Source organism: Cnephaeus nilssonii (assembly GCF_951640355.1).
Source record: "Cnephaeus nilssonii genome assembly, chromosome: 11".
In the NCBI taxonomy this organism is placed as follows: domain Eukaryota; kingdom Metazoa; phylum Chordata; class Mammalia; order Chiroptera; family Vespertilionidae; genus Cnephaeus; species Cnephaeus nilssonii.
In genome coordinates this window covers 62832352-62858600 of record NC_137082.1, presented here as the reverse complement: position 1 = coordinate 62858600, position 26249 = coordinate 62832352, and the positions used below count along the sequence as shown (strand labels likewise).

At 39.6% G+C, this 26249-nt stretch overlaps 1 protein-coding gene across 1 annotated transcript in view; it reads left to right on the top strand.

The window, feature by feature from the left end:
* Positions 1-26249, top strand: part of PIEZO2 (piezo type mechanosensitive ion channel component 2) — a gene marked incomplete at its 3' end in the record, with an annotated part of 333950 nt that overhangs the window by 220938 nt on the left and 86763 nt on the right. Inside the window, exons 8-16 of the mRNA XM_079783425.1 lie at positions 4366-4528; positions 7683-7799; positions 10992-11030; positions 12013-12151; positions 15003-15151; positions 18006-18236; positions 22346-22469; positions 23113-23402; positions 24581-24729. Of these exons, the coding sequence (XP_079639551.1) occupies positions 4366-4528; positions 7683-7799; positions 10992-11030; positions 12013-12151; positions 15003-15151; positions 18006-18236; positions 22346-22469; positions 23113-23402; positions 24581-24729 (1401 nt within the window). The remainder of the gene's footprint in view (positions 1-4365; positions 4529-7682; positions 7800-10991; positions 11031-12012; positions 12152-15002; positions 15152-18005; positions 18237-22345; positions 22470-23112; positions 23403-24580; positions 24730-26249) is intronic.

Genomic DNA, 26249 nt, shown 5'->3' with positions numbered 1-26249 from the left:
GATTGGCTGCTCATATGATAGCAGCTTTATTACTCATTATTGAGATTTAGCATTATAAATTTCAGTAATAATCAGTCAGGGGGAGTTAATATAATGAGGGAAGTGATTTCAGAGAGTTATTTTATTCCATTTTATGGGAATTTGTTATTGTAATCCAGTAACTGAGGGAATCTTACAAAGTGTCTATAAAAACAGAAGGTTTTTTTTTTTATGTTCAAATAGGAAGGAAATTGAATCATAAGTGACATTGGCTTATTTTGACTTGTTTATATCTGTTTCTGACCATGGTATTTATTATACTATCAGAGTAAGTAAATGTTTTTCCATAACGGAAATTAATATGAAAATTTGTTATATCTTTGTAATCAAGCCTTTGCTAAGATACTGCTTGTCAGAATTGGGATTTAGGGAGAATTACTAGAAATGTATGAACTTGGTTAGGAGTTTTATTGTGTAGTGTTTTCATAGGCATATTTCCAGTCTAACATTATGTACATTTTTAAATGAATTGGTGATGTAAAGAATGTTGGAAAAATATAGAACAGATTTCTGTAAAGTTTCTCTGTCTTTATAGAAAGTTCTGTTTTATATTTGACAATAAACACTCTTCAGTGGCTTCTTGCTCAATATTCTAAATTTGGAACATCTATTTCTCATCCTGTGTCTTCCACCTCCTTACCAAAGAGACTGAGGTCATTTGTGCGACCTTCATCCTAGGAGAGTCTATAATAATGTGCTTGTAAATGTGAGAGATGGAGGAGGGTGTGAGCAAAGGGAACTGGGTGCTTCTTGCTCAAGCAAGAAGGAGAGTCCTTCTCCTGTGCCTGTCCCAGGCATTTTGCCTTTAATTGGCAGCTTCGCTTCAGGAGGGGAGGAAGGACTCTGGAATTCACACAGACATGGGTCCCAATTGCCTGGCTCCCTCATTGTGAGACTGGAGTTCTGGCCTCCTCATCTTGTGGGTGGTTGAATAATATTTACCTCATGGAATCAGTGAGGTGCTAAAGCAGGCTGTGGATGTACGGTGTCTGGCATTGGATAGGACTCAGTCACTGTTTGCTGTGTTCTCCCAAGAAGGCTCCGGGACCCTGTGAGGAAGTGTGAAAGGAAAATGAGGCACCTACTTTATATTGTAGGACTGGGTTCATCATTATCACAGTTAAGGTTTATTGAACCAATGTCAAGTTCTAATTCACTAAATGCTTCCAACAACTTTATAAGGTAGGTTCTATTTTCCCCATTTTAAAGATAAGAAAACTGAGGTATCGATAAGTTATTTACCCCAAGGCACATGATAGGAGTGGCAAGGCCAGAGTTTGAACTCAGATTTCACTCTCAAGCCCATACTGTGAATCACCCCATATCCCGCTCTCCTACCTCACAGAAAGGCATGAGCTCTGTAGAAAAGCAGTGAAAACAAAGATTAGAGAGGAATGTTAACCTGGCCTGAAGATGTATTTACCAGGGGAACTTTGAGTTTAGGGAAAGAGTAAACTAATACCTTCTCTAAACAAAGGATTTGCATAAATGTGTTTGTAAGCAGAGTCTTGAGGTTCCAAACTGAGGCAAGATAGTATATTTGACCTGAAGCTGAAGGAAAGGAGGAAGGGTCTCTGGAGACCCAAGAAGCTTTATGAGCTTTGTCTAAGCAGAGGGAAGATAGAGACTTAAACAGTCAGCCGGGCTCTCACAGCTCTCTGAGGTGATGTCTTTTACAACCTGCTTCGTTTGTGCACAATGTATACTATAGAGCTACTTATCTTTGTAGTAAACATGGTCTCAGAGAGGTTATTCGCAGCTCTCATTGCAAATAACCCGCAGGGAAGCTTTGTAAATGTTCTACCACCTTCAGCTTTACCCAGAGAGATCTCAGCTAGTCCGAGGTAGGGCCAGGTAGTGGTGCTTTAAAGGATCCCAAGGGAACTCCAGCTGGAGAGGGGAGATGCTGCAGATGCCACAGTTGTTTGAAGTTCCAAAGGAGAAGAAGCACACGAAAGGGATCTCAGAGCCCCAGGACTCTGCTTCATCCTTGTACGGCTCCTTAAGCACTGAAGGGGGCTTGTCTCCCTGGGCTAGTGTTTCTTGAGCCCTCAGCCATTCACCAAGTGCCAGTGTCATGATTACTGCCACATCCTCATGCCACGCTACTCCTTGAGTGTCACCACATCCCATATAATCAGAGCCACAGTTGCCCATTCTGGGCTGAAATTTCTCCTGGAGACAAGTCTGCCACTAGCTGCCAGAAAGCCAGTTCTACAGAAAATGCCTCCCACATCCCTCCACCTCCCCAGGGCTATAAAGTGGATAAGTTTAATTTCTATGTAGTTTATCTTAAAATTTGGGTTCAGAAGTTCACCAGTACTCTACTTGTTTTGTGATAGAAAACAATAAATGTAAAGGTTTATGAGTGAGGGACATTTAGTCTTAGAAGGTCTTATAACTGAATGAAGAATCCTATCTAATAAAAGAGTAATATGCAAATTGACTTTACCTCTGCTACACCCACAGGCCATGCCCACCAGCCAATCGGGAACGAGTATGCAAATTAACCCAACCAAGATGGCTATGGCCATGGAGAGAGCAGGAGGCTTGGGTTTCCCCAGCAATGGAGGAAGCCAAGCTTTCCGCCTGCCCTGGTCGGCATAGGCCTCCACTCAAGGCTACAAAGTTTCAATTATAGAAGATAAATAAATCCCAACAAAAATGGCAGCAGCCACAGAGCTGGAGAGAGCAGGAGGCTTGAGTTGCCCCCGGTAATGGAGGAAGCCATGTTTCCGCAGCCCTGGCCTGTCTTGGCCTCCGCTTAAGGCTACAAAGTTTCAATTATAGAAGATAAATAAATCCCAGATACCAGGGCCTCTGCTTGGGTCGCCAGGGGGCGTGGCCAGCCTGCAAACCACCACAGGCCCCTCGCCCAGGCCGTCCCATGCCCCAAGGGAATCCCCACCCTGATCCGGGACACCCTTCAGGGCAAACCAGCTGGCTTCCACACATGCACCAGGCCTCAATCCTATCTAATCCTATGTAATAAAAGAATAATATGCAAATTGACCGTCACTCCAACACAATATGGCTGCCCCTATGTGGTCAAAGATGACTGCCCCCATATGGACACAAGATGGCTGTCACAAGATGACCAGCATGGGAGGGCAGCTGGGCGGGACCAGGCCTGCAAGGGAGGGCAGTTGGGGGCAATCAAGCCTGCAGGGGAGGGCAGTTAGGGTTGACCAGGCTTGCAGGGGAGGGTATTTAGGGGCAAACAGGCTGGCAGGGGAGCAGTTAGGCATCAATCAGGCTGGGAGGGGAGTGGTTAAGGGGTGATCAGGCTGGCAGGCAGAAGTAATTAGGGGCAATCAGGAAGGCAGGCAGGCGAGCAGTTGGGAGCCAGCAGTCCTGGATTGTGAGAGGATGTCTGACTGCCCATTTAGGATTGGGCCTAAACGGGCAGTCGGACATCCCTCGAGGGGTCCCAGATTGGAGAGGGTGCAGGCTGGGCTGAGGGACACACACCCCCGTGCATGAATTTTGTGCACCAGGCCTCTAGTGTAACATAACAATCAAAGGAATTTCACATGTAAGAAATTCCTTTAGAATCCTTTCTTAGAAAAATTCATATAAAGTGAATTTCTAAATGAATTGTATTTTACATATTTTCCCATTATATAATTAGATACATTCTCATTATTAGTAGAAGGAACATAAATAATTTCAGAATTTAAAACACCTCATAAAAGTATGTTTCAAAGTAAATAATTATATTTCAAAGTAAAAAATATAATTGCCCATAAATAAAGTTAGGTGGACATATATCTATCAGAAACCATAGTATATAATATCTGGCTTTTATGACTGAATTGTAGAATAGTTTCCAATGTTACCATTTGCCCAATAATATCAACACTAACTGAATAGCTAATGCTAAATCCTACCAAATACAAAATATGTGCTCATTGACCTGGATTTAGTAACATGTTACTACTGACCTGACATTTCAATAAAGCATGTTTACATAGGGCTGACTGACAATTAAAATGTAAATTTCTAATAGGTGTGCAAGGATTTAGTATTAGCTAGATCTTTGAACCAATGTAAAGGTCATCTGGCTAATGTTGGCAACATTTACACACACACACACACACACACACACACACATACTAACACACATATATGACTTAAGGACATATATAAATACATATATTATTTAAAGATGTAGTTATATATACAGAAGAGTAATGGAATATCTAGAATAAGATGGATTAACCTAAGAAGAGCTCATGTATGGACTAAAACCAAGATTTTTCTTTTCTGTATTAGGGACACAGAGTTTGTTAAGTTTCTTAAATATTTTTATTTATTTTTTGACAGGTTGTTTGGTATCAAATCAGTGGTTCAAACAGACTGTTCCAGCACGTGGAAGATCGTAGCAAACCCACACCTGTCATGGCACCACCACGCCAACCCCATCCTGCTGCTGGTGATGTACTACACGCTGGCAACTCTGATCCGCATCTGGCTGCAGGAGCCGCTTGTAAGGATCAAAGGGTTTTTGTGATCTTGTCTGCAAAGTAACCTGGAAAACCCCAGGTGAAATGGTTCTTTCCTATTAAGTGCTCAATATAGTATTGGTAGCAATACTATATTCCCCGAATTATAGTGCTCTGTTTATAGTGTTTTTTGATTCTACAAAGAGTACTAAGTACAAATACTATCAGAACAAAGACCAGCTTCCCTTTGATGCTACTAACATGAGCTGCTAAGAATGATAGGTGATGTGGAGAATGGAAGACTCATTATTATTGAGCACTTACAAAGTGCCAGGCCATATGCGAGGCTGTTTACATGCATTGTCTTTTTCAATCCACTACCTATTCTGAAGAGTAGTATTGTACCCAGCTTAGAGATGAGTAAAATGAGGGTAGAGTGGTAAAGCGGTCTGAAATCATACACCTACTGGAGAGTAGAAACCAGATTCAAACTAATGTTTAAGAACAAAGCTAGGTTCTCAGTGACTATATACCATGTTCTTGCAGTGACTGGAGTTTTCCAAATTTCTCAGACCTCTATCCTCTAAGCACTGATGGCATGATAGAACCTCAATGTCTGTAAGCAGCTCAGTTGTTTTCATGATTAAAACATGTTTTGAGGGAGAAAAACCCCTTTATCTTTGTTTGAAAGTAATTAAAAATTGCTTCACTGTACTTGTGCAGTATTAACAGCTGCATTATCCGGTAAATGGGAGAGAAATCCATTTAGGAAATGCTGAACTGCTTTTTCAGACATTGGTGTTAGCGTATTTTCAATTAGTATGTGTATGTGAATGTGTAATAGAGAGTAGAAAAAAGTTGCATTTCAAAAGTGCTACTTATGTAAACATTTTCTATTTATCTAAATACCATGAGTTTTGTGCATGGCTTTTATAAATCTTGGATTTACCAGAATGTCTTTTTATTCTTTGTGGATGTTTTTAGAAATTATAACATTTTATGGTAGATAAAATGTTACTTAAAAAAAAATTCAGTTATTAAGGCAGCTTATTGGTATGTGAGGGAGGCAAGTAGTACAGACAGGTTGACACACCTTCCATCCAGCACCTGCCGGGGCAGGGGTCCACAGGTTCGAGGCGGTTCTGATGAGCACGGCTGGGCTGAAGTCTCTGCGATCCAGTCATGCCTCCTCTCGTATCACTTCTAGCTTGGGGCCCTGGTTGTCTACTTTCCCTTTTTCTGTATTCACACCTGCAGACTAATCCACTCATTCATTCATTTATTCAGCCAGGCAGCCAGGCAGCCAGTCAATAAATATACAGGGTGTCCTAGAAAAATGTATATGCACTTTAACAGCTGATTTCTATTACATTTTGAAATGAAATGTATTTTAATAAACACTGCCTTTATAATTATTCAGAGTGTGTATACATCTTTTGGATACCCTGTATATCACAAGCCACTGTCTCAGACACAAACCTGGGGGCTGAGGATAGAGCAGCAACAAACTACATTTTACAGGAGAAAAAGAGCCACGAGAAGTAAATGGGATCTGAGGCAGACAGTGCAATGACACTGGGTAGGGTGCATGTGTCTATCCATTCCTGGCAAAAGTGCCACCTGAAACCTGGGCCTCTGTTCTATTCCCTCTCCTGTGTGAAACCACCTCCCCATTGTGCAGCCCGTCCCCGAGGATGAGGGTCAGACAAGCCATCCTAGTTCACAGGGTTCTCATGTATCACCTTCCTTTGGGGCCCACTGATGGCAGTTGCATAGTAACAAAATGCTTCATGGGGTCATAGGGAATCCAACTTATCATCAGTTACGTTTTTATCCGATTCCCTTCTGAAATTCAAGTGTGCCAGTAAAATCCTTTAAGTGTTTATTGTGTTTGCTTCCACCACAAAACCACATACGGATATGAGTATGTATATATGCGCGAGTAAATGCGTGTACAAAAGAAACTAAAATGTATTATGGGAACTATTTCTGAACAGTGTTTTATAATTGACGAAAGTTACTTCAAGGAATTCGAGTTGGTAAGAGTTTGTAAGTGCCCTTAGCTTTCTCAGATTTCTCGGGTGGACCCGCAGAATGGCAGGCGCTGTGTGCCCTGGCTGTCCCGCTGTCACAAAGGTGCAGGTGTTATCCCTACTCCAGCGGATGAGACGTTCAAATGAGACATTGGGCTTCCTTAGCCGCAGGGCATGTGGGGACAAAGGGAGGCAGCTAGGAAGACCACCCAGGTTATAGCCTGCACAGTTAATAGCAGTATTACAAATCACAGGGGCTGCAGGGGTGTGGCTCATCGAGGCAATGATGGAAGACAGGTGACCGATTATATCATAATTCCAGATCACCAGGCACATGGCATGAAAAATGCCAGCCAGCAAATTAAGGTTAGTACTGTGGTAAAAGTCTACCATACATGTTTGAGAGAGAGAGAGAAGCAGGTGTCAAAACTTAAATGTAACATATGGACTCCCACCTGGCAAGTGTGAATTTCCACCCAGTGTGCCTGAGTGTTTCCGTGGGTGCTGCATGCTGGCACTGGAACTGGGGAACTGGGCAGTAGGACTATGTCCCCTCCCTCTGCTCCAAAATCAGTGGTTAATTCCCTTTGTATTGGGCCATCTTTGTTGAGACAGCATTCTGTTCCTTATACCCTCTCTTTATCATCTCTCCCAGACCAATTGTCTAATTTAGGCCAATGTCTTCTTAGGCAAGGCCACAGTTTTGTGAATAAGATATATTCTTGCTTAATATTGTGTCTAAATTCTAGGTGATTTTGGCTTTAATAAATTTCTTCTTAATTAAAGATTGTCCATGGTTGGGTTACCTAGTTAACTGTGCACTTTTATTGTAAAGCTCTTCCTCTAAGAACCATTTGCATAGTTGTCTTCTAGTGTGTAGAACACACATGGAGAGGCTGTGGATGTTTAACATTAGAACATATTCCTATAATTGATGGGGCTTAATAGTAATCAGGAACATTAATAATGATGAGCTGAGCATTTAAATTACAGCATTTTTGTTATTTTTGAAAGTGTCTTGATAAAATCTCTTATATTGTATACATTAATTTAAAAAATAATCATATCAAAGCAAAGCTGGAAAGTTTCCCTGGTCACCCCGGTGGTTGAGGGAACTGCTCCGGGAAGCAGGGCTGGTCCTGTGAGTTATTATTCTGTGTCTCAGGTGCAGGATGAGAGGACCAAGGAGGAGAGAGCCCTGGCCTGTAGTCCCATCCAAATAACAGCTGAGAGGAGACGGAGCCTGTGGTATGCAACCCATTACCCAACTGATGAGAGAAAAGTAAGACACTAAGAAAGGAATTTCTATTTCCTACTTTATTTTGCTATTTTCATGTTATATTGCTGAATGTAGGTCATATAGTATCAATCTCAAGTTGCTCAGTTTATAGAAATGGGTTGACTTTGAAGTCTTAGTAGCAGAGAGCTCTATTCAAGAGGGTGCATAGTGCTTCCAAAGGGTATACCATGGCCCCATTGTACTCTATGAGACGTCATTCTGTATTTCTGTGCTTTCCACTGAAGTCTCTTAATCCTAAAGAGAAAGAATGTTCTTCACTTAACAAAATAAAGCTGTATTAAAACAACCAAAACCTAAGGAAGTAATCTGTTAGCACTGGGTGGTGAAAGTCTCAGTGTTGAAATACATTGGAGATAATACTTTCACTCTATTAGGTAGTCAGCCACAATAATAACTCAAGAAACCACTTAGAGAAGATCAAAACAATCTATATGAATACAATTAGGTGTCTCTTACTACTGTGAAGCAACAGTATGGATTGACAAGGAAAAGTGAGTCACAGTTGGGTAATTCATATAATGTTTTGAGCACATATTAACCATTTTGAACTCAACTCAATCATTGCTATACTGACTTGCTATAATGTCCCATTTGCAATGTTCCAAAGACAAAGAATCTCATTTTATATGGATGGGGTCAGCAGTTTTGCTTTGTAGCATGTCAGAGTATTGAGGAGCAGGTACTCTGATTTATTTGGTGGTAGGCGAGTTTCTCTAAGACACATGGTCTCATTCTATGCAAGGCCATCCTGTGCTGAGAGAGGGTGGAACAATGAAACGCTGTCTTAGGGAGCTGGCAGCAATGTGGAGAAGATGTGGCACCCTCGGATATCTGAGGGTTTCCAGGGTCCCTTTCCTCTCTCATTACACCATGTTTCAGATGATCCTGCTCATTTCACTAAGTGATGATATCCACAAAGGACAGCACAGCAGTTGCCAGAGTGAGGTCAGTGCACCTCTGAGGATTCCTGCGGCCCTTACAGCAATCCACAAGCTCAAAACTCTTTTTGTAATAATTGGTTAAATATTTACCTTTCGTTGTGCTAACGAATTTTTTTTTTTTCTGATGGTACAAAAGCACAAACCAAGGCAGTGGCATGAACCCCTACAGTCATGGTCAACTCTTCATGGCCACACACTTGCAAAAAGCAAAGCAAAAAGGCCAGTTCCATTTAAGTATATCCTTGATGAACCAAACTTTTTATTAATTTTCTTAAGTCTCAACCTTAGAGCACACGTCTTTTTAATATTATGTGTGACAAAATAAGGAGTCGGCACAAAGTACCACATACTGAAGTATGACAACTGTGTCGATGAAAAGCATTTGAGTCATTGGAAGTGTGGGTTGAACTAGCCGTTTTCTGCTGAACACCAGGTTTACTTGAAAGAATAGCTGATAGACAGATTGTGGTTACTCAGGTGTGGGTGTTTGGCAGACAGTTACTGGAAGATAAATATAGGGAGCCCATCTTTTCAAGGCACCAGCTCAGAGCACTTGTCGCCAATGATAAAATTTGAACTTCTGAGTGAAAATTCAACATTGAAAAATTTGTACCTACTACCAAGGGCTTGAAAACTTCCCAATACGTAAGGACTATTCTGGTAAAATCAGTGCTGATATTAACAAATGTGCAGTTTTAAATATTGTGTGATGAAATATGTCAATACTGGTAGGGCTGTATGACTCACTGAAGCAAATCACCAACATCTGATATTGCGATGTGTGGGTGAAAGATCCATACAAGGTGCAAGGTACAGGCATACCTTGCTTTATTGTGCTTTGATTTATTGCGCTTCTCAGATGTGTCTTTTTTCAAATTGAAGGCAAACCCTCCACCGGTAAAAAGGTGATGACTTGCTTTATGTCAATACTCACTTTATTGCAGGGGTCTGGAACCAAACCCGCAATATCTCCGAGCGTGCCAGTATATCAATGGATTTTGATGAAACATTGTGTAAAGTTTGATTTGATTTCAGATTTCACATTGCAACTAACCTTCAAGTTCCTACAATTTACTGAGTTTGATGCAGTAGCAAATAAAACTACCTACCATTGTCAGGATAGACTATTGAAATACTTCTTCCTTTGCCAACTACAAGTCTCAGTGAACCAGATTTTCTTCACATACTTCAACCAACACAACATATCACGACAGATTGAATGCAGAAACAGATATGAGAATCCAGCTGCCTTCTTTTAAATCAATCAGACATTAAAAAGATATGCAAAAGCATAAAGCAATGCCACTCTTTTCACTGTTTTTAAAATGCAGCTGTCTGAATATCTATGTTAACATATAAGGCTATTTAATTTTTAATGAATATGTAATATCTTTAAATGTCTCAGTTTTCATTTCTCAATGGTAGATACTGACAAATAGTACTCATATAAAGAACACTTTGCCCTCCCCCCAGTGATTTGTAAGAATGTAAATGAGTCCTGACTTAAAAGATCTGGGACCCCTTTGCACTGACAAAGCAAATGTTTATTATTTACGGGGAGCCCAAACCATCCGGCACTAACATAGCTAAAAAAATACAGTCCTATAATAATTCTTTTGTTGTAGACAGCATGCAAATCTTAAAATAATCTCAAACCACACAGCAAATAATGTTTTCTTTATTATGAAACGTCTATTTCTTGAAAAGCGAACACTCAGAATTCTGCAGTGTCTCAGAGGGTTCTAGGAATATAAAATCAAGCGGTTTAATCTATTAGAACAAAACACTTGAAAATGTAATTAACGTTTATAGTGATGTTGTTTATGCCTGCTTCCTTGCTGTTATAATTAAAAGTTAGCATCAGAAGCTGGACAACCTATAGTAATAAAAGCGTAATATGCTAATTAGACTGGAAGTCCTTCCGGAATTCCTTCCGGATGACCTTCCAGAAGGAGCCGCGGTGGCAGGGACCGAGGCAGAGGCGCTGCGGTGGCAGTGGGGGCCGAGCCCCTTGCACGAATTTCGTGCATCGGGCCTCTAGTATTATAACAAACAGCAACATCCCACTCAATTATTTGTCCCTTTACATTTTGCATGGCAATTTTAACATACTAGCATCGAGCTAGTTTAAGAGAATGGATATGTGTGTGGTGAAACTTGGTAGATATATATATAAACATTACAATGCTTTTGGCTTATATATTAACATGCTGTCCTGCATTGCTTTTTGCAGCTTTTATCCATGACCCAAGATGACTACAAACCATCTGATGTTAGTATATCCTTAGAATTATTATTTATGTGTGCATAAGTGATGTAAAAGTGACGAAATGGAGTTAGCTCCTTTAGTATATTTTAATGATCTATACAATTTCTCTAACTTTTTGAATAATTATTTTGTAGAAATTATATCTGGTTTATTGCTATTAAAATACTGACTTGTGAACTCCAGCATAGTCATATAGAATGTATTTAAACTTTAAAAAAAAACATGTTAAATCATGTTGGAAGTTTTTTAAAAAGCGTTCTGCTCTGTGGCTTTGCCTGCTACATAATTTGAATAGGAACTCTTACGTGTCCATGGACACACACACACATATGTATATGTGCATGTGCATGTTTATATTGCATATCTTTAAAATTGGAAAGCCAAAGAAACAGAGGGGAAAAAATAAACAAGAAATTGCACATCGTATATGACGTATTACAGTAAGGGAATTACAAGCTGGCAGCATCAGGCAGAGATGCCCAGAGGGGGTGCCGTCTGAGCTGAGACCTGTTGCATGAGTCCTGTGCAGAGCCCATGGGCTGTGGGGCAGGACAGGGATGGGCCAGGGCAGTGAGGCTCCTGGGCAGGGCCCAGGAAAGGTCTAGAGTCCCTAGAGCTGGAGGCTGGCTGGGAGGAGGACAGCCATGAGAGCAGAGACTGGCAAGATAGACCAGGCCATGAGGCCTCAGGCAGCCTTTTCCAGAGTTTGCACTCTATACCGAGAACAGAGGTGCATTGCATGGTGTTCAGCAGAGATGGGACATGGTCAGAGTTATATTTTATTGCGATCTGTCTGTGGAGAATAGGTTTGGAGAGGAAACAGACACAATTTCATCTTGCTAACGTGGCTAGCTGACTAAGCTGTTCGCTATCCATCCGTCCTTCACTGTTGAGTTATACCTTAGCGTAAGGGCAGGAGGCTGTAGGTCCACACTGAAAACAGCAGCGGCATCACAGGTGTGCCTCTTCCCTCACGTCCCTGCAGGGCCTGCTGGTCACCGTGAATGGCAACCCCGTGGACTACCACACCATCCACCCCAGTCTTCCCATCGAGAATGGCCCCGCCAAAGCCGAGCTGTACTCCACGCCGCAGTACCGGTGGGAGCCCTCGGATGACTCCGCAGGTGAGGAGCCAGCTCTGCAGGCTGCGGTCTGCCCGGGGTTTTAGTTTCTCACAGGCGTAAATTCAGCCTGGCATCTCTGTCTTTTGTTTATTGTTCATTGGATTTGGTTCTTCTTTCTCCTTTCTTTTTCCAACAAGTCTTGTCTTCCATGGTTAGTATAATTAAGCTCAGTTCCTGAAGTTCTCCCTTTATTCTGCCCCAACATATGATTATGTGTGTTCTATCCTTATCTATAAACTAAGAGGCATAATCAGGGCAAATGTTGAAAAATAAAAGGTAAAGAATGATTTTAAGGATGTCAACTTGTGTATATGTATATTTTAGTCTTTCCATCATTTGATAATGTAATCCTGGTCAATAGTTCTGCAGGTTAATGGATGAATCTTTTCAGAAAAAGTTCTTTTTGTCTATTAAGAAGAGGAGAGGGTCAAAACTTGTACACGGCCCTCCCCCACCCTCCTTTTTTTCTGTGTACTATGTTAAGGGAAAGCAGCCTGGGGTGGAGGAGGTTTTGTCCTCAGACTCGGTTTTTAGGCCCACACAGCATTTTTTTTAAAAAAAATTAAACAGTAACCAACATTTAAAAAGCTGCAGCTCTAACCTAGAAATGCAAATTTGCAGAATCCCTTGAAGAATACAAATATCTGGCAAACTAGTCCCTCGTTTCTGCAAGGCAGCAGCCGACTGGACCACTGTTGTCGTTGGCTTGTTGGAGACCACGCCAATCACCAATTCATAAAGACAGAATTAGCTGAGTTTACTATTGAAGGGGGGAAAAGCAGAATGCATGCAGGTAGCAGCAAAGTGGCTACAACATTATAGTGGATTTTCCTCTTCTATTTTTATGGAATTAAAGCTGGAGTTGTTATATATTATCCTAAATTTAGTGAACAGCCAGCCACTATCCAGTCTGGGTGATCAGTACATAGAGCTGACCCTCACGTCCTTTTCTTCCATAATTCTTTATCAGGCTTATTCTAATGCACTGTTCTTCATAGTTCTTTATCAGTGTTTCCTGCAGTTGCCTCTGACAGTGCATCTCCTTAGCAGTACAAATGGTTAGTACATTATCCAACGTTCTCCCGTAAGGTCAGATCAAGTTCAGTTCTCTACCCCATCCTGAACTCCACCCCCCCCCCCCCCCCACACACACACACACACACACCCAGCCCCAGCTAGCATCTGCAATCCCTACAGAGCACCAGACCCTACTGGTTAATTGCCCATTTCTCCTTCCGACGTGCATGTGTTTCAGTTTGCAACTAGGGCTTAAATGAAGGTTTTCACTGAGAGAATGTGTCAGGAAATACACGGCTTTCCAAAGTGTGGTCTTCACGCCTTTGGCATTAGAATCTCAAAGGGAAAGCCCAAGAACCAGCTTTTATGATGTCTGACGTTCGAGACGTAGAGGTCAGAGCCAGATATCCTTCTATTTACACATTACTTAACATGAAAAGAAATGAACAGAATTCTGACTGCTGACAAGGCAAACCCACACATACTAAATCATAAACTGAACTTTTGAAAGTAAAACAAAAGTGTTTTTTTATTTGAATCTATATATGCAAAAAATGTTATCACCAGAGAAGTAGCATGCCAATAATTGTAAAATCCATCAAATTTAGATTTTTCGTGACTGTCTCTACTCCGTGGACTCCCCCCAATAAACCCCAAGCTCATCCCCACCCCCGCGTTGGAGGGATGGGAGGCGGCGGGCTTCTGCGGGAAGAAGTATCACAGCCGCCCTTAGAGGCTCACGGCTAAGCCTTCTTGGCCACTGGTTTTTCGGAGATTAACGCTCCCTTTTCGTGGTGCTCAGTAACTTCCTAAACGGGATGTAGCCTATTTAATTTAAGAAATACAAGAAGGGCATTTTACTTAAGTGTGTCACTCATTATTTCATCTGTGAAATCAAAATAGCTGTCCTGACATCTGTAGGAGGATCTTGCGGAGAATCCTTCACACCCATGGCAGTACTTTCCTATTGCTGGTCTCTTCAACTCAGCCCTTTACACTTTCTCTCTCTTGCTTTGGCCTGATCTTCCCATCCTCAGTATGACTTATCCACCTCAGCATGACCCAAAAGGAAACTCTGAACCACCACATCCACTCTGGCAATGTGGTTGGTTGGTTTTCTGCACTTTTCCTGTATCCATACTCCGCATACTCTTTGTATTAGTTATCTATTACTGAGTAACACACTTAGTGGTTTAAAACAGCATTTATGTCACACTGTTTTTGTGGGTAAGGAATTGTCTGTGATTAGGCAGATATTCTCTGGCTCAGGGACTTCACGATGCTGAAGTCCAGCTGCTGGCCAAGCCTGCGGTCCCATCTGAGGGCTCGCCTGGGGCCAGTCTGCTTCCATGACCACTCACCTGGCTACTGGCTGGCCTTACGCCTTTGCTGACTGCTGGCCAGAGGCATCAAGCCCTTGCCACCTGGACCCCTCCTTGGGCAGTGCACAACATGGCAGCTGATTTCTCTCAGTATTCTGTTCCTTAGAAGCCCATCAAAGGTCTCACCCACAGTCAAGAGAGAGGATTACATAAGACAGGAACACTAGGAGGTAGGGGGTCATTGGCGAATGACTTAGAAGCTTCCCTCCACACTCTCTTAAATAAAAAATTTATTCCGATAATTTCTGAGTGCGAGGTCCCATTACACTCACCAAGCAAAACGTAATGATTCTGTTTGAATTCTAAGGACTTTGTTAATTGGAAATAATCTTTGAAGTCGTAAATGAAAAACCATGCTAAAAACATACATGAGCTGCATTGCTTGGGACATTGATACAAAATTCTTGTACTGTATTTGCATAACTAGTTATATAAAATATTTGTCTATCTAGAAAAGAAAGAGGAAGAAGAGGATGAGAAAGAAGAATTTGAAGAGGAGAGGAGCCATGAGGAAAAAACAAGCGTGAAAGTTCACGCCATGGTCTCTGTGTTCCAGTTTATTATGAAACAAAGTTACATCTGTGCGCTCATTGCCATGATGGTATGTACGAGAGGCCACAGCACGGGTGCTGAGAAATGTGCGCATGGCCCGCTGGCCGGAAGCCTCGCTGTCCTCTCAGGAACAGCCGAAAGGTCTTCATCTTCCCACTGTCTTGGCAGAGAATGTTTGGTTATATTAATTTTTCATGGGATTTTTATATTATAGATTTCAAAATCATATCCTCTTCCACTCAGCCTCCTTTTAAATATTAATACATTTCTCCCAAATTAGCCTAGCAAGTCGGACTGTCCATATTTTGCTAATTTAAAAGGACATTGTGTGTAGTTTTTTCTCAGTGATAGTGAAGGTGTTCAAAATTACCATAGATTGCTTTTATTTCTTTCAGATAGTAAGAATCGCCTTCACATCTCGTCTTAGATTTGAGTGAGACTCTTCTGTATCTTAGCTGCAACAAACTTTTACCAATATGAATGTCAAGCAACCAGAGTTCCCAGAGTTCCCAAGGGCTTTTCCCATTAGGAGCGCTCAGAATAGGCATGTTTCTACTCACCTCTAGGTGCACCCTTCATCTCTCATTTCACAGCATCGGAAACAGTCTTCTGGCCTATACGTAGATGATAACAGAAAGCCTCATTCCTATACTTCCTAAAAACAAACTCTCATGGGAAATCTCATTTATTTTTGAGAGACCTAACACTTATTTAACACAAAACTCTTCCAAAGAATGTGGTGAATGGTGAGAGATCTCATGGGCATATTTGATGATAAGAAATGAAAATAATCTATAAAGCGGAGTCGGGGAGGGGGCACCTAGACACTGTTTCCTCAGTCCAGATGTTTCCCACTCCAGCTTCTAGTAAGAACCACTGGGATACCTGAAAGAGGGATGGGAAACAGAACACTCCACAAAATTAAAGATGGCTCTTCTGGAACTTGCAAATTCTATTCTCTAAATAACACGAATTCTGTCCTCTTTGGGTCCTTTTTGATATTTTCTACATATCAATCTCTACAGCAAAATATTGATTTTAAAATATCAAACATATAAATGCAACTTACAAATCTGATGCTTAACTCAAAAAATCATACACTTCCCCTCCCCCCCCTTTCTAAAAATAAGCCAGTCAACTATGATCCCTTTTGGTAAAGAAATAGAGCTTTAACATTTTTTGAATACACATTTTGTAGGAAAAAATAAATCTATTCTAAAAACAACATAAGAGAGCAGATCCTTCATTAGGGACGTGCCCTTATCTGTTGCCATTTCTGTTGTGTTAGTGGAGCCACAATATTAATGTTTTTAAAATGCCTGCCTTCCATGGAAGCTTCCCACTGCGCAGGCTTTTAATCACAGACAGAGAAGTCCCGAGGAGCTGACTCTGCTAGAACAATATATGATTTATTCAAGAATACTAAGTGCGGATATACTAACCTCTCAGGAAACCCAGACACTGAACGTCGGAAGCAACATACTGCAGAGTCTGCTTCCCAACTATCACAACTGAGAGGCATAGGCGACTGTGGCTTTAAGAGGGAAGAGGTTTTAAAAAATCCGCATCACTTGTTTTTCTCCTTTTTCACTCTCGCCTTCCAAACAAGAACAGTGTGCAAGGGAAAATCTGCTGGGATTATGATCTCTGTGAAGTTTACTTTCCTGGGTCACTCACACAAAAAAGGTAGTCACATCTGCATCTCATACTGGGATAAATGCATTAAATACAGTATTTAATGCAGATACATTAAATGTTACCTGAATTTCGATAAGACACTATTTCCAAGAAATAAATGTTTATGAAAATAAGTCAGACTTGATCATAGTTTTCAGTCACTAACTTAATTTTTAAAAAAGGAATTTTAATTTTCACTTTATACCTATATGTTTTAACCAACAATTTAAGATAATTTGCCACTTAAAAAGCTGCTAGCTGTGCTTTAGGACAAATTTGCAAATCGCTGAGAGGAAATATTTGTTTGGTCCAGGCGGACTTCCTTTATCTTAATACATACCTGCTTCCCAGAAGCAAAACAGACTTGTAAAACACTTCAGACTTTATAACTAACTCTTAATAATTAGTGATATTCAGGAAGATGATTGATTGCAATTAGCACCAGACATATCTAGAAATTGTTTTAAAAGGTCTATAAAATTTTTTGGATCCAAGATTATGGTAAAGCATGCTAGAATTCCTGAAATGAATACTATTTGTGAGCCTGATTTACTCATTGTTCTGGTAGCTGCCCTTTGAGATACATTTCTAATTCTTTGAAAGTTCAGTGTGAATGGAAGAAGGTGTATCATTTGTCCAAGCAGTGTGAGGGCTCTGTAGTCCTACTCCTTACAGGACAGACGCTGAGGCTGGTCTTTAAGTTAACTTGGCTTTATTGTTTACGGTGTGCAGAAACCTGCCATACAACTTCCTCATGGGCATTTTCTAATTTCTATCATTGCATTTTCTTGGGTATCTGAGAGTGATCTGTGAAGCGCAACAAGTGTGCTTACCCTGGTGATTCCCACAGCTTCCATTTCTGAACCCAGCTCTGGGCCAAGAGGGGAGAAAGCACTTACAGTTGCTTTTAATACTGCAAAGCAGGGTAGAGATGAGGACCTCTGGGGCTAGAGGGAAAAGAACCTGGAATGAAGACCCCCTTGCCTTTAAATCTATTCCCTATAGGAATTTCAAAAGCAATGTGCTTCTCAGGAGAATCAGTCTTTCTCTTCTCTTCCCTCTCTGTGCCACAGGTTGGGATCTCTCTCCATGATTTCAGCACAACTCTCTCCTCTCCCCACTTTGAATGTTACTTACTTTCTCTTCATAGATGACTTTTAACTTACCAGAGTAGATGACTCAGTGCTGTATTGACCATTGCTTTTCCTCCCCCTTCTTCCCTCGAGGCTTGGAGCATCACCTATCACAGCTGGCTGACTTTCGTGCTGTTGATTTGGTCATGCACTCTTTGGATGATTCGCAACAGAAGAAAATACGCCATGATCAGCTCTCCTTTCATGGTTGTCTATGCAAATCTGTTGCTGATATTACAGTATATATGGAGTTTTGAACTTCCGGAAATTAAAAAGGTCCCAGGATTTTTAGAAAAGAAAAAGCCAGAAGAACTCGCCTCAAAGGTAAGTGACTAAGAAACCAAGAACATAAAACATAATAACCACAATAAGCATAATAATCATATCTAAGCAAAAACTTATAAAAATCGGTTCCAAATATTCACTGCTTTACAAAAATGAACAGGTATGAAACTATAATAATTCAAACACAAAGAAAAAAATGTTACACCATGCTTTTAGAACTTATTTAAAAGTGACAATGCTTTCCACTCAAAGAATAAATATAGTCAAAGTTATTTTTAGTATAAATTATAATTTAGTAGAGTGATTTTCAATGGGTGTGCTGTAACTTGTGTACTGCAAAATTTTTTAAAACATGCAATACCTGACTATTGCAGGGGCACTGACCTCTTTTATTTTAGATTGTCAAATATAAAAATAACAACAACCAACACAACAATAAGCCATCTGGTATGAATGATTCAAAAATGTACCTATTTTTGTTAGATTGGCAAAACATATATTTTTTGGTGTGCCTCAGAACTTTAGTAATTACTTTATGTGTGCTATAAGATTAAAAAGATTGGAAATTGCTGGTATAGTAGAAATGAGATGGGGAAATAGGAAAATAAAATGTAAAATATATAGAAGGATTAGAGGACTTTGATAATTGATTTGCAAAACAGGCTGCACCCATTGCTGTTACAGATAATCATTGATTATTAGTTAAAATATTTTTCTCTAATTATGTCCTTAAAAAGATTTTTAGCAGCAAAAATTAAATATGGCATGCTTTTCTTTCTTTACTGATTATATATAATATTCCTTCATCTGTAGTTAGAAAGTTCATAATCTTTTACTACCCATTTATTTTTATGGCCTATTTGAAGATTAGGTGCCACATTCTAAACATACATCCCCTTTGTGTTGATGACTTGGTGTTAAGACAGTAAAAGCAATCATGTGTAATTATGAATGAGCCTTGAAACCCTTCTTTAGGCAGAGAATTGCTCTATGAAAGAGATATTCATTTACATCACATGAAATTCACCTTTTTTATATGTTACTTGGCACAACATAAAAGCAATTAGACATAAGTAGGGTGTTGAGTAGACTAAACTGAGGATTGGTTCTTATAACAGATTTTTTGGTGAAGGCTATTGGGGTAAAGGGAAAAAATCCTAACAGGTGAATGCTAATCCTAATAGGTGAATTGGATTATAATCCCCTGTGTTCAGAGATCATGACAACTTTATTCATTCGTTTATTTGTTTATTAATTCATTCATATAAAGCACACATACCTACCCTACTCTCACCTTCACTTCCAAATTTTAATGTTGATGAGACTTCTAAAAATGCATGTCATCTAACTAGTTGAATTGCCTCCTGTCTAATTTAAAATTAACAGTTCTTTGGGGGAGAGGGAGATTTTGGGGGCAATAAATTTATTACTTATAAAAATGTTATTCTGGATAAACTAAGGTCTGTACTTATATTTTAATGTACCCGGGAGTTAAAAAAAGGCAGCAAGACTTTGTTATAGGTAATAACACAACTCCAAGATCATAAAATATTTATCATGGTGACATTGGTCAAAGCACATTATTAAACACACACTGTTAGCAGATACCAGATGGGTCACTGTGACAGAAATTGAGAGAAAGAAAGAATATGTCCTGGGTCGTCAAAGGTCTGAACACCTCCAGTGCAGGCAGATACAGCTATTTTGCCACATTCTTCAGCTCCTAGAGAGTCTCTTCCTGGCTCCACCAAACTACATCAACTGCCACCTTCAAAACCTGGCTTTTAATTCACCTTCCCTAGGAAAGATGTCCCAGCTACCCTAAATTATTCCTAGGCTCTCTGCATATGCATTAGAGAAACAGATTTCTTTCCCAACTTGCAGCTATAGTTCAATTTGTTGTGACCTCCAGAAGTTTAATTCCAAGTTTTCAGGAGTGTAGGCATGCTGGTTCTTGATTTCATTAGGTTTTAAGAATGTTTACTAGGACCACTGGAACTGTTTTATGTTGAAGGTAAATGATAAGTGGATGTTGTAGATAGTTAAGTGGGCAATTATTCAAAATGAAAATGATCCACTGATTTACCTATTTATTTTTTTATTTCTTTGACAAATATTTATTAAAATCTAACTATGAACCACAATGAGAAACGACATCACAACCATTAGGATAGCTAGAAAAAAAAAAAAAAAAGAAACAGACCATAAGAAGTGTTAATGAAGAAGTAGAGAAATTGGAGCCATCATATACTTCTGATGAAAATGTAAAATGGTGCAGTCACTTTGGAAAATACTCTGACAGTTCCTTAAAATGTTAAACATAGAATTACCGTAAGACCTAGAAATTCCACTCCGAGGCATATATACCCAAGAGAACTGAAAACCTATGTCCACACAAAAATTTGTTCTGACCAGTGTCACCCCAATAAATTCAATAAAATTTTTTAAAATCATAGAGCTATTTCTTTAAATGAATAGCTCTGGAATCATACTGGATGCTATTCAGGACATAGTTGATTACTTTAATCAGGTAATCTGAACTGAAGTGTGTTGGTCATGTTATGGGCAGATAGGTTATTAATAATGGGTCAGATGTAAGGTATTTTATCTTTATAGATAATTTGGCCAAGGGTGATGTCAAACTATATTTTCTCAATAAAACTGGGAGTAAGTAGTCTAAAAAATTCAATAACAACAACTTGTTCTCAAATCCTCATAGCAGTGTCATTTATAATAGGCACACAAAAATAGCCACAACTTAAATATCCACCAACTGATGAATGGATAAATAAAATGCTGTCTATTCATACACTTGAATATTATTTGGTAATAAAATGGAATGAAGTACAAATACATGCTATAACATGGATAAGCCTTGAAAACATTATGAAGTAAGAAAAGCTACTTACAAAAGAATGCACATGTAATTCCATTTATATAAAACCTTCATATTAGGCAATATATTGAAGACAGAAAGTAAACTAGTGGCGGGCTAGGGCTGAGGGGGAAGACAAAGGGATAACTGCTACAGGGCTTCTTTTGGGGGTGATGAAATATTCTAAAATTGGTTGCATTGATGGTTGTACAACTCAATATACTAAAACCCATTGAATTGTATACTTTAAATGGGTGAATTGTATGGCATGTGAATTATCTATATATATAAAAAGCTAATATGCTAAGTGTCCAACCATTCGACTGTTTGACCAGTAGCTATGACGTGCACTGACCACCAGGGGGGAGACGTTCAACACACAGGCATGGAAACATGGAACAGACTGATGAATATCAGAGGGAAGTGGGGAGAGGGGAGGGCAGGAAGAGATTAACCAAAGATCTTATATGCATGCTAGAGGCCAGGTGCATGGATTCCTGCACCAGTGGGGTCCTTTGGCCTGGCCTGTGCCCTTTCACAATCCGGGACCCCTCTGGGGATGTTGGAGAGTTGGTTTCGGCCAATCCCACAGGCCAGGCAGAGGGACCCACTGGTGCAAAAATTCGTGCACTGGGCCTCTAGTATCTCAATAAAACTAGCACAAAAACTATGATGTACCAGACTCTCTATTTCCTGGAGAATGAAGACCTAAAGTCATAAGTTTTTCTTTCCTAGCCCTCAAGAAAACATTTATTTATGAATATTAATACACACGTACTTAGAACAGTTCTTCCTTCATTTGTGAGATGGCTGGGAATATTAAGGATATTTTCTAGGATGAAATGTTGTTTTTCCTATCTGCAGAATTCTTTAAAATAATTGCAGAGTCAATGAGTTTTGCAGAAGTATGTCTTCCTATGACAATTGTGCTGATGCCACAGTCAGGACAGGAAACCAAGGACTAGCACCTTGAGGGGACCAATTGCCAAAGTTGATTTTGGGCCCAGAAGAAAGTAATATAGACTGTCTGGTGTATCTTCCCCATGCTGAATGTAATCTGGACCTCAACACATATGCTAGCGTCCTCAGGAAAGGGAACCTAAAAGCCAGCGACTTTCCAATGGAAATCAAGCAGGTGCTTGACACTGTCTCGAATAGAAAGGTTTATTCAGCAAGCTCCCACTGACATGTGGAGAACATGTTGCATTTGTTGAAATGTATTTACACCCAGAGTGTTGGCTTAATTCTTGTTTGGCTAATTCTCTATTTTCAGATACTTTTCACCATTACTTTTTGGCTACTGCTGAGGCAACACCTCACGGAGCAAAAAGCTCTTCGAGAAAAGGAAGCTCTTTTATCTGAGGTCAAAATTGAAACTCAGGAAATTGAAGAAAAAGGTAAATTAGTGTGTACAGTGTGTGACTGGAGATTTTTGTGCTCAGCAGAATTACAGAGAAAGAGCCCCTATGCTTCAGACTAGGTGGAAGGTGAACATTCACTTGGAGCGATAAATAGCAGTAGTGAACGACGTGATATTTAAATTACACATGAGATTCACAGGAGCTTTTGAAAATATTGTATCATTTGATCCTCACAAAAGTGATTCCCACTTAAGGGAAGAAGAAGGGGCTGAAAGAAGTTAAATGATTTATCTAAGGTATTATGGTAAGAGCCACCAACAATCAGAATTCAAAATTGAAATAGTAGTTTTAATTTGTGTTATTGTTGCCTATTTATTTTTTCTAAAACCTGTTGTACTTAAAGCGATCATGGATATTGTAAATGAAATAGGTATTCTAAAAGATTAGTATAAAATGTTACCAAATTTATTTCTTTTAAAATGTATCACAGAAAGATTATAAAATTTGACTATGATTAGTTATAAATGCTGCCTGGTTCACTAAAACAGTCTAAAACCATTCAAATCACATAGTAACACATAAAATACATGCTTCCATGTCCCACATCTGACACCTGTTCAAAGTGTGGTTTTGGTCAGGGAACCAGCGAGGTGTAACAGAACAGTCTTTTATTTTGAAGATGACGAACAAGATACACAAGTGGAAGGAGAGGCTGAAGAGAAGGAGGAAGAAGAGGAAGAAATGGAAGAGAAGCAAGAGAGTAAGAAAGAAGAGGAGGAGGAGGTGGAGGAAGAAGATGATGACCAGGACATCATGAAAGTCCTTGGCAATTTGGTGGTGGCCATGTTCATTAAGTACTGGATCTACGTCTGTGGAGGGATGTTCTTCTTTGTCAGCTTCGAGGGTAAAATTGTGATGTACAAAATCATCTACATGGTGCTGTTTCTGTTCTGTGTGGCCTTGTATCAGGTGGGTCATCAGTTGTCGTCTAGTTTTTAATTCTCACACCCATCCCAGGAATATATGTGTGCTTCCTATGATGGCATTCTAAGTTACTATAATAATAATCCCGTGAAAAAATATCATTTAAGTGATATGCAATTCAAATATTACATATTAAGAACTCTAAAATGGGAAGTGACTTCAGTTTGTTCATTATTTTCAAATTTTAGATTCTTAAAAAGCAATTAAAAATAGTTCATGAGCTTTTCAAAAATGTTTGATTAAAAAAAAGGAGCCTATAAAATTAGGTTAATTTTAATAGTAATTTAAGAACAGTGACTGAATAATCTAAAATACTGTATGATACTCAGTTCACTTGTGTTCTAGAGTTTGGAATCAGAAAACTGGGTGTGTGTATACACCTCTATTGTAATGTGTCAACTGCTTAAGCATTTCATTAATTAGAAGTTATAGAATATTATACTTAATTAGTCTCTCTACAAATTCAGTTTTAACTGATGTTAAAAGTTTTAATTCAATGATAGAAATAAGTGCAACAGTAAAATATTCTTGCATGCAGCCAATAAAACACATGAAGCAACTATAATAAACAAGAGTATATTACATGTGGAGATAAAAATATATCAACTGAAATAAATCAAGTTTTGAAATACTATTAAAAATTCAGGAAGGTGTTCTCTAATGAACATCCATGGGCTTGTAGTAAAGAACAATGTCTTCTCTCCATGGTGGTTTCACATTTTTAATCATATACTGCCACTTTGATTTCAAAACTGAGGCAGTTTTCTCCGAGCAATAAACAAAATGATGGTACCATCTACTATACTGTTCCTTGAATGTCCTATAGACCAGCGCTTATGCTAAGAGCCTTACAAACATTATTTTATTCTCTTAACAACTCTCAGAGTGGTTACTTACCGAGGAGGAATCAGAAGCTTAGTATGGCCCAGCAACTTGCCTGAAGACATAGTTAACAACTTTGGGTAGTACCGAGATTCCAATCCAGATCCATTCAACTCTATGAGGAACAGAGCTTCAAAAACTCAATAAAGTCAAATAGGCTTTCTTTTCAAGTATTTGTAAATATCATCATCTGTCTTGGTTGAATAAACCAGACATTTCTTTTGCGAGTTTTTCTATAACCAGTTTTTTTGTTTGTTTGTTTTTCAATGACTGATTCACAGGTGCACTATGAATGGTGGAGAAGAATTCTAAAATATTTTTGGATGTCTGTGGTTATTTACACTATGCTGGTGCTTATCTTTATATACACATATCAGTTTGAAAACTTCCCAAGCCTGTGGCAAAATATGACTGGATTGAAAAAAGAAAAGTAAGCAATGTTGGTGTACGAAGGATTGTAAAAGTGACAAGCAGGATGATGACTTGAGTGCCTATTGTTCAAAACATTTTATCGAAGATTTTTAGTAAAACCTTGTGTACTTAATGTCTATAAGTTCCTTTAGAACAGGATTTATGTCTTATTCATTTGTGTTCTCTCCATCTAATCCTGATCTTGGCACATAATAAGGACTCTGTGAATATTGAATGAAAAGTGAATTGACTGAAAGTGAATTTTCAGCTCTATTTTAATGAAATTACATTTTCTAAAATCACCTTTATGTGAAACACACCTGTTTAGTACTTAACCAGTCATGTTTTCTGGTTTCCAAATGGGAGCTCAGCTCTTCAGTTCATCAGTAGTTCATGGACTCACCATATAAAGCAGCAGGCTCTCCTCACTCATGCAGCTTGTGCCATGATTATAAAGAGCAGTCGATGGCACAGGGGAAAAATTATTTAAGTGCTTGTAGTCTAGTGATCATGAAGTGATTTTCCTTGTGTGTGTAATAGATGGTACTCTATCTTTTTCTATTTTGCTTCTTTAAATAACTGAAATTAGTTTAGAAATCCAACCAGAATTGGGCATAGAGTAAATATACTTCGGTGGCTAAGAGAAGAGATGAAAAGGATCACCAAGCAGCTAGACTAACACATATTTAATACTTATTCAACAAATATTTATTGAATGCCCTCCATGTGCCAGACACTGTTCTGTGCCTGGGAATACAACAGGAAGCAAGACAGACAGAATCTAAGCCCTTTGCAGTTTATATTCTAGTAGAGGAGACAAACCAAAGAGAGACTTAATGTATGAATTAATTGTAAATTGTGACAAGTCTGTGAAGGAAACAAAAGCAGGCGGAGGTAGTGAACAATAAGGGATTCCAAACATACATGAAGTGGTCAGGGCAGGCTTCACTGAGGAGGTGTCACTTAAGTCCCACCTGAAGGATAAGAAGGAGCTTGTCTTTAGAAAAAAAAAAATGTGTGAGTTGAGATCTGAAATGCTCAAGAGCATCCCAGGCAGAGAGAACAGCAAAGCAAAAGGCTGGACAGAAATTGGCACATATGAGGAACTGAAGGAAGGCTCCCCTGCCAGGAGCAAGGGGGTGGAGAGTGGAAGGAGCAGAGGAGAAGAGGTGGGAGGGTTCCGCCAGGCACCCAGGACGAGCATGGCTTATTGGTCGTACTGGTTGGCATTTCATTCTTGGTGCAGTATTAAAAAGTCTTTAACCTTTTGCACTTGGATGTCGAGTGTGACTCGACATAGTTAGCATTAGAATAAAGGAATCGAGAAAAAAGCAAGCGAGTGCAAAGGATTAAAGCACCTTGGGTTAGCTGAGAAAAAGTGATGCATCAGGATGCACAAGTAGAAATAAGACTGCTCAATGAGCAATAGCAGTGAACCTGTGCGACACGAAGGTGGCTTCACCTAGAATAGGTGGCAGGAGAGATGGACAGCAGAAGTGCAGGTTCAGGAGATGTTCAGGCAGCAATGAAGGCAAAGTG